The sequence below is a fragment of the Seriola lalandi genome, unplaced genomic scaffold (genome assembly GCF_002814215.2).
Source record: "Seriola lalandi dorsalis isolate HSWRI2012SDOR001 ecotype SW California unplaced genomic scaffold, Sedor1 jcf7180002054576, whole genome shotgun sequence".
Classification (NCBI taxonomy): domain Eukaryota; kingdom Metazoa; phylum Chordata; class Actinopteri; order Carangiformes; family Carangidae; genus Seriola; species Seriola lalandi.
This window is the reverse complement of record NW_019525129.1, coordinates 776523-785843: the sequence shown is the minus strand read 5'-3', so window position 1 is coordinate 785843 and position 9321 is coordinate 776523. Positions and strand designations below refer to the sequence as shown.

Genomic DNA, 9321 nt, shown 5'->3' with positions numbered 1-9321 from the left:
TGGCAGCTCCTCATTTTTTTCTACAGCTGACACTGCAGACGAGACCTTAACCCAGTTTTTGCTGAACAGCTCAGTCAGAGAGCGATCTCGTAACAACAGATTCTGACCTTGTCGCAAGATTTCAAGAAAGGCTCCCCAGATTTGAGCACCATCTTCAACATCAGATGGTAATATTCAGCCTACAGACAGATCAGGGAGAACCTTACATTTACCTGGAGACTCTCACCTCATGTAAAAATTATTTAATCAAAACTCAACCACAAAACCACTTTTTAAATCTTTTTATTCTCTCACTGTACAGAGGGAGAAGATCTGTGGACCGAAGACTAATCCACGTCGTCATGAGAGACAAATCAGCTCCAGGAATTTGCTTAAATAAGCCAAAGTATATACAAATCAAACACAAGCTCCATCCGAACACACACTGTTCTTTAACCTTGAGTCGCTGCGCTTGTCAAAGGTTGTAAAAATGCAGATCTGCAATGTAAGACACACACCTGTGGGTTACACACAATCTTAACAATCTGAATAATTACACTCCCTGATGAAAGTACATAAGGTGCTGAGATGCAGAGAAGAGAGGAGAAGAGAAGAGAAGAGGAGAAGAGAAGAGAAAGAGAGGAGATTTAACAGAGTCTTTGACAGGATATGAACTGGAACCAGAAAGACGCAGACAACATGAAAGCAGAAGAAGCTGTGACTTCTTTTTCACTTCCTTCAAACTGTCCAAATCTTGTCTTGGTTAAAGAGACTGAAAAACAACCAGAAGAAGAAATCTCTCTCACTCTCTCCCTCTCTCTCTCTCGCTCTCTCTCTCTCCCTCCCTCTCTCTCCCTCTCTCTCCCTCCTCCATGAATGTTGCCAACTTGGCCTGAGGCTGGTTAATAACTGCAGAACTTGTCCCGCTCCAGAGACTCAGAGTCCTTGTTTTGATCCAAACACACTGAGGTCTGTTGGATCTGGGCTCTGGGACTCTTGTTCACTGGGCGTCCATTTTAACCTGTTTCAAAACAACTTGTTTTATTAGGCCATCTGTACTCAATAAGAGCAGCTGGAAAAACGCAGCCTTCATAACAGGGAGCCCACTGCGCCTCCTCATTGCCTCTCACCACAGATATACTGTCTTCTGTCTGTTTGTCCTTTCACTATAATTTACTTTATTAAACAATTTCAACCTCTGTCCCAGACAACAACAGTGTGGTCCAGCCCTGACCCCCCTCGGATTCTCTGGACTGGGTCCAGTCATTGTTTGCTGCAGTCAGCTGCCACGGGACATCTTGTTTTCCCATGATGCTCCTTTGACCCTGAAGCATGTGGTGTTAGAATAATCTGAAAAATTAGTTTCCAAATGGGAAAATTTGTCCTTGTCCTCTTCCCCACAGAACCACTCAGACTGTACTGAGCCTATACAGAGCATGAGCAGGTACACACTGAGCACGTTTCAACAGCCATGGATGCATAAACATAGTTCAGAAATCTTAAACATACTGACTTTCCACCGATGTAGCCTGATTTTAATGTAAATGAGCAGACAGTCATTTAAACCCATTAATCCAGGGCTGTATGTGGGGGGGAACTGAGAAATTAAAGGTATAAAATCTAAGTTTTGACCCCAGGCCCCTCTGAGTACTCAAGAACACAGGAGCCACATCAGACCCTGTGTCATCTCAGTTTTGAATTGTGTTGCAGTGCTGATTCTTATCAAAGAAATGTGGATTTAATCAGATTACCACTTTATCTCGGTGGTCATCCAGCCTCATGAAAATCACTGCAATCTCTCTGTGTTGTTGTAGCAGTCACATACTCTCCTCTTCACTAAGAACAGACAGGTCTCGTCCTTTTCTTTTATGTAATAAGAGCAAACAACTGAAAAACAACAGAAAACAACCAGTTCACATTAGTAAAGTCGACACTACAGGGCCCCAAATATTGAAGTGTGTTCTGGTTTGACCAGAATCTGTGACTGACTGACAGAACTACTACAGTTCACTACTGACTGTTTAATTGTCATGATCTTTCCAAAAGATGGGTGACAAAGTCAAAAACTACACAAAGTGTCTCAGAAAGATGTTCATCACACAACAGCTTCAGTTGGAGCATGAAGTCTGTGATCAGTGTATGTCAGATGCTCTGGAGTCCAGGTCTGCTCACTATTTTGGTGTCACACTGCTGGAACCCACCTTTTTTTGGAATTAGATGTGGTTTTGGGCCGGGGGTCTGACTGTTGGTTAATGCTGTAACTACCTTTGTCCCCTGTCTCTATGGTGGGCAAGCAGACTTTATGGTGGATCAGCAGACTCTATGGTGGACCAGCAGACTCTATGGTGGATCAGCAGACTCTATGGTGGACCAGCAGACTCTATGGTGGACCAGCAGATATATGAGGTGAGTGGTCTGGGGTAATGGGTGGGTCCTTAAAGACTCTGGCTACATGTTGTCGTAAACTAGCTATGACAAGGGATGTTGCTGCTGCTCTCCTCTGAGCTGAACCCTGTCCTGATGTTAAGATGGGGTTAGGATTCTAGTGTCCACATGGATTCTCCAAGTCTCTGTCCTCAGATCTGCCAAAGTCTAGTTCACAGCCTCCTCACTAACGCCCCTGCTGATGTACCGATATGACATACTGTATCTGAACGACAGGAAATGTTTTCAGGCCAGATGTGGACACACAGTGATGTTACCATGGTAACCATCTACCCCTCCAACATTAGAGCTCTGAACCATGTCAACATGTCGTCTTATATTTTAACACTGACATGTTTTACCAACATTTACAACTGTGTAAAACTCCTGATCACTTTACCTCGACCTGTTACCTGTCCTGTTCACTCATCAGTCAGCTGAGCTAACAAAGCTAATCTGTGCTGATCAGCTGACCCTGACACTGAAGCGTCACAGAAGCAGAATGTGATAGAACCCAAGTGTTGTGGGTTCTACACAGATCAGAGGATCTGTGTTCTGCTGCTGGACCCTCACCAGAGTAGACTGATGAGACAGATTTATATGACAGGATGTGGGTCCAGGTCTCAGTCTTGGAACTGGAGCCACAATATCAATATCGCACCACGATCTCAAGACAGGAATATACACACACTCTGACCAGATCACCTGTCTGTGTGCAATTCAAATGAATGACCTGTTTGTTTGAAGTGATCTATGACCTATGACCTATGAGCTGTGAAGCTTCTTTATAGCGGGGGTGTTATTAAACTGAATTATTGGTAGTAGGTGATCAGAGTGTCTATGAGCCTGTAACACGCTGACCTGTATATAGACATTAAGGCTATGAGATAATATTAATGGATGTAAACAGTTAAGCCTGTGTACACGCCACAGACTGCAGCTGGTCTGAGCAGGACCCAGTCTTGGGTCGGTGTGGGTTATGGCTGTAGAGATATGTCAGCAGGGATGAAAACAGCAGCCCGAATGAAATCAGCGTCTCTTTGAAGAAAAAGCATCTGGAGACAGTTCAGAATAACATTCACACAAACTGTGATCTACTCCACAGAGAATGTGTGAGATGAGACGTGTCAGGGTAAAAACCTTCAGCTGTGTTGTATATGATCCCTGCGCACCAGCTGTCTCTCCTGCTACAGACCTGACTATGCTCCAGTGAGAACTTGTTGTCAGTAGACAAATGTGACGAGCAGTTTTTGCAGAGGCTCTGCAGCCTGATCTCCGGGGTCCACAGGGTCCACAGGGTCCACAGGGTCCCTGAGAGTGAGGGGACTGGCCAGGAGGGGGAAATGCTGGGAGAGGGTGGGAGCAGGTGGTCCCACAACACTGTACGCCTTCAGGGCAGAGCGTCCATTGAGCACGGCCACATCCAGGATGGTCAGGTGGAAGGAGGAGGAGAGGTCAAAGGACAGGGCCTCAAGCTCCACTGCAGCCCCCCCTGCAGGGAGGAGTGTGATTTCCTGGTTGCGATACGGAGCTTCTGCTGCTGCACTGTGGATCCTGAGGGTCTGCAGACCCAGCAGAGCAAGGTACTGACTGTGCATTGGTTTTATTCCACAGAAAGACAAGTGTAAATGGCCAACCATGCTTCTGTTCAGCAGCTCCTCCAGGACCCAGAGTTCCTTCACCCAGACAGTAAGCTGTCCAGGATCTCTGAGCCCAGCGAGGGGCAGAGCCGAGCGCAGGACAGTGTGACACCGGCACAGAGAGTTGGCCAGGGCTTCGTCACAGTCCAGCACAGGTGCAGAGCAGCTGCAGTTCCTCAAGCTGTAGCCTGGGGCGCCACTGTCGAACAACAATGTGGTATTGAAAGGCCGAGACGTGTCAGGTGTGGGGGCAGAGTCTGTCGTCCCGGTGATGGGGGTCAGGAGAAACAGCAACCACAAGGAGCGTAGCAACAAGGCAGAGGAAGCTGTATCTGGAGACATCTCCATGGACTACAGACTACAGACTACATCTTCACCGGGTGGAGAGAGGAGACAGGTGGATGAAGCTGTGAACACACAGGAGAGGTGAAGTTACCATGGGTACAGACAGGTGTATGAAGTGATAACAGTCACAAGAGAAGAGAACAGACAGACTTTGATACCAACCCTGAGCAGCATCAGATTCTCTCAGCGCTCTGAGTCCAGAACCTTCTCTCTGTGTCCTACAGTAACCTCTGCAGTTACAACAGCCAGCTGAATTTAGCTTTTATTTCCAGTCTACACACACACATATACACACACACACATACACACATACACGCTGGCGTACAGCTGCTGTGGCCACATTAAATGAAACACTGGTCTCTTTATTTCCTCATCCAGAGGAGACGTGGCTCAGTGAACCACATCTACAGAAGGGGGGGGGGGGGTTACACATTTGGTACCAAACACACAGTGTGAGTGATTGCTGCAGTCAGACTGTCTCTATCCAGGTGGCAGGTGATGTAATTCAGTCAGATGATCCACCACAGACATACAGTGGATCTGATCTGATCTCCTGATCATCAGGACCCCCCCTCCCCCTCTCAGCCTGTTTACCAGTCACATGTTATTTATAGAAATGTTCCTGACTTCACTCCAGATGTGCATGTGAGATCTTTTCCCAGACTGTGATGGAAACAGCAGATGACTCAGTGGAAAACCAACCAGTGGAGGATCGAAGTAAACCAGATCCACAATCTCAACCCAACACAGTGAATACACACAGATGCTGCAGCATTAATTACACAATAGCATCATCTTAAAACTCACAATACATTCATTTAAGACATTTGTACATTAGTACAATATACTGTACATCCTCCAGTACATTGAGGGGTGTCACTGCTCCACCCTGACTTGCTCTGGACCAGTAAGACTAAGTTGAGGAAAAGTCAGATCATAACTTTAAAGCTGTGTCCTGTGGGGGAGATGCTGTTACTGGCTCTACATTTAGCTACATGTGTGATTGACTGTCTCTACGAGTTGGAGGAGGGTATGCTAATGCTAATGTCAGTGAAAATCTTCAGTATTGAAGGTGGAACATTTTGATACACATATTATATCACCAGGCTCCATGGAGTCATTTTAACACTGTTGAAGCTTTTTCAGGGTTAAACTGTGATTTGGAATTAAAGTCTCATTTCTGGGATCATGACTGAGCTGCTATAAATACATGTGACTTCACTGTGGTTGGTTTACAGTAGCAGCTGCCCTCCACACACAGCCTGTCTCTCCATCCTCTGTCTTACCTCACTGCTAATGTTAGTCACTGTCAGTCCAGCTGTTTCAGCATCTGGCTCTCCCACACATTAGTCACTCTCTCTTTCTTTCCATCTGTCTGTCCACTCCCTTTTCATTTCCCTTCCTTTCCTCTTCTTCTCCCCTGTCCTCCATCTCTGTAATCCCTGCAACGGGCTCCAGCTGCAGGACCGGATGCTGAACGAAGATGAAAATTCACCACTGAAAACACATTCTCTGATACTCAGATGACAGTGTTGGGTTGATATCATTGATTCTGTGTGTAGATATTTGAATTATATTGACTTAAAGCATTTTTTTCTACAGTAAACACAATGGAAATGTACCACAGAATAAAAATGGTTTTAGTGTTTTGTTTGTGAGTGTTGTGTGAGGTGTCTGCTGCTCCACACAGCTCCAGCTCATTAAAGGAGAGGCTCGACACATTCCTCTGACATCATGCTCCGCTAAAGACACCCACCCTAAACTTCCCTTCCTCTCTCCACCTCCCTCAATTACAGCCCCTCTCGTCCCTCCCTCTCTCTCAGCAGCTGCAACTCCACACACAACTGCACGGACTAAACTCCAGAAAAACTTCTGAGATACAGAACTTACTGCAGATCCTTTTCTTAAACCTGCAATAATACATTTAATACATTTTTTGGCCAATTAGGGGCAAACAAACAAGTTATGAACTCAATATTAACATAGTATTATCATCTTTTAAGTTGATATGGCAAAGAGTTGCTTGTCTACACATTCAGAAGATATTATCATTAATTCAGTTTTAATTCTGTAACATATAATGAATCTTAGTCCAGTGCGCCCTCTCTTTTAGCTCTGTGTTTAGTCTCCACCAGCTCCTGAGGGAAATATCTGAATCTTACAATCTTATTGTAAAAACTGTTGATTATTGCAATTTTAGAAATTTAGCGTTTGTTTTAAACCTGCGTCACAGACACATCCCTGCAGACACACAGCTGTGTCAATGTCAGATCAACGTCTAACACCAACATTGATCTGACGAAAAACGCTGACAACAGTTAACGATGATACTGTATGTTGTGGTTGTAAAGTAACTCACAGATGTCTGATGTCAACATCATTATGACAAATAAAATCCAACATCTACTGAATGTCACGTCTGTCCTATCTTAGCATTGTTAGCATCTTTCTGACATTTCATTGACGTCTGGTGTCTGCAGGGATGATTTAACTTTTAAAGGGCACTCTAGCTTTAGCTAATGCTACTCCAACAGGAGGAAATATTGCCTTTGGTACTATTTAATTAATACACATCTAGTGCTCTGGTGGGTATCAGTGAGTTTTGGTGGCACCAGGACAGTGATAGAGGAATGTGATACACCACCACCACCACCAACTTGTTTAAGTTCAGGAAACATCATCTCACAACACACATAATTTCATTGTCTTGGTTACAGTAATAACCACCTGTTAGGTTAGAGGAGCTTCATCATCATGGTTACTACAATAAACCCTGTTAGGTAAGGGGAGCTTAATCGTCATGGTTACACCTCTATCTGTATTGGCGTCACTCACAGGTCAGTGAGTAATATTGTCGTTCACTTTGAGCCTTTTATATTCTGAACGTGTTATAGAACTTGTTTTATTGAGCCACAGATGATTTGTATCCAGGTGGAAAGAGTAGCAATCATAAGAACATCACTGTGCTGTTAAATAACCAGAGGGTTGTGCACACTGGTGCTGAAGAGCTAATGTGCCTGGTAAAACATGTTTTTACCTTGGGTGAACTGACCGTTAAAGTAAAATAAAAACATCAGTAAAATGAGTGGATGGTGATGTTCCAGGCAGTGGATTAACAGTTCATTTTCCCATCAGGCAGTTGGAACAGAATGAGGTTTTCAGATGACATCACGTCTCAGTCGTCTGAAGGTTTTTCTGTCATTTCAGCGATCCCACGTTTCTTATTATAGAACTATGAACTAAATCTATAGCTGCTTTGAAACATCACAACATGAAGTCTTTATATACATGAGGAGAGTGTGAGAAACCAGCAGCATGTGTCCTGTACATGTAGCAGAAAACATGCCTTCTGTTGGACAGCACATGTACATGAGAGTGCAGTGTACTTACGAGGACGGCTCAGTGCTGCTCAGGGTGGCATGCTGCTGCCATCTGGGTCCAGGCAGGTCGCTCCAGGTTTCTTGAGTGATGAGAGCAGCAGCAGCGTCCACATCTGTCTGCAGGTCGTCTGGAAAACCTCTGTTGGTCTGGAAGCAGAGAGATGGTCAGGATGGAAAGAGAGAGGGAGGGACAGAGGGGGGAGGGAGAGAAACAGAGAGCTCTTACTTCCTGGACTCTGGGTAGACAAACTTCTCTTCAGAAGAGACAGCATGGCAGAGTCAGACGCTATGTCCATTTTCCTCTCATCTTTTTTCCCGTTCCCTGTCTCCTCAGCCACACTCTCCTCCTACTTTGGGACCCTCCTCTCATTTTAAAGCCAGTAAACCCCCCCCCCCCCGAACACTCAGTCTTGCTGTGTATACCTCCATCTTGTGGCTTGAAGTATTACTACACCACTAATCATTCTGCTAACACAAGCTGAACTGGAGCTGTAGCAGGTCTGTGTGCTTGCTGGGAGCTGTGTGTGAAGTGACGATGTTTGGACCCACATCACACAGGGACTCTGTGAGCCAGATCTTAGTTTCTCAGGGTCTTTGATTCACAGCCATTCATGCTTAGTAACCATCTAGATTACTGTAACTCACTATTTACTCCAGAAATCCGTCAGCAGCCTCCAACAGAGACCACAAGGATTGTCCTGTAGTGCTTTCAGTTCTCAGGGGCACCATACGTTTCCCTCTGTGCACCACTGTGTACAGTAGAGGTGAACTGATGAAGACAGCAGGCCTAACATGACCTCAGATGACCTCACGGTCCTGACATGGGCATAACATGAACAAGAAAAGAACATATTCAATAAGGTTTACAGCTTTGAATGTGTGTGTGTGTGTGTGTTCCCTCCTTATCAGAGCAGGATGCTGCTGTCTGTTTCAGACAGGGTTTGGGGGTTAAGGTAAGAGTCTGAGCTTAACCATTCGTTCATATCTGCACAGAAACAGCTGTTGTTGGTAGAAACACAGATCCCCAAAGAGAGGGAGAGCACAGCAGATGGAAACGCTGGCTCTTGTTTTTCTGAGGCAGTGAGATCACTTCCTGTTGAGTTCCCACATTGGCAAGGATAGACAAGATGGCAGCCAGGGTTGGAGCTGCTACACCAGAGCGCCCAGTATTTCCAGAACTACGATGCTGGGTGGAGGCACAGGGTGCAGCTGGTGCATCATACTCAGACATTCACATAATGTAAGTCAGACTGTCACTGGTTCTGTAGAGAACAGAGTGAGGCAAGTTTATTTATTTAGCACATTTCATACACATATGAAATTCAAAGCGTTTTACACAATAAAAAGAGCAGAGCATAGAGTAATAAATAATAATAAAAAGATTAATAAGTATATATTCATCAAAAAGAATAAAAAAACTAGAAGATTCCAGGGAAATTTTGAGTGCCACAGGGGCTACTGCCGGGATGAGTACATGATTTATTTCCAGTGTTCAAAAGTCACCCTGATCATATTCTGGTTTTGAGAAATGTCTTGATATAAAAGACTCTGAT

General features: G+C 44.9%; 1 protein-coding gene across 1 annotated transcript; it reads right to left on the bottom strand.

Moving 5' to 3' along the window:
* Nucleotides 1–266: 266 nt before the first annotated feature.
* On the bottom strand, nucleotides 267–8113 carry LOC111663402 (exosomal polycystin-1-interacting protein). Its single transcript, XM_023417566.2, has 3 exons — nucleotides 7995–8113; nucleotides 7779–7915; nucleotides 267–4450 (listed from the first exon to the last, which is right to left on the bottom strand). Exon 3 carries the CDS (start codon nucleotides 4389–4391, stop codon nucleotides 3627–3629), a length of 765 nt encoding a protein of 254 aa, XP_023273334.1. The 5' UTR covers nucleotides 4392–4450; nucleotides 7779–7915; nucleotides 7995–8113; the 3' UTR covers nucleotides 267–3626.
* Between the last annotated feature and the right edge of the window lie 1208 nt (nucleotides 8114–9321).

Coding starts and splice junctions, on each gene's coding strand:
- LOC111663402 (XM_023417566.2), bottom strand. CDS start 4,391: ATGGAGATGTCTCCAGATACAGCTTCCTCTGCCTTGTTGCTACGCTCC.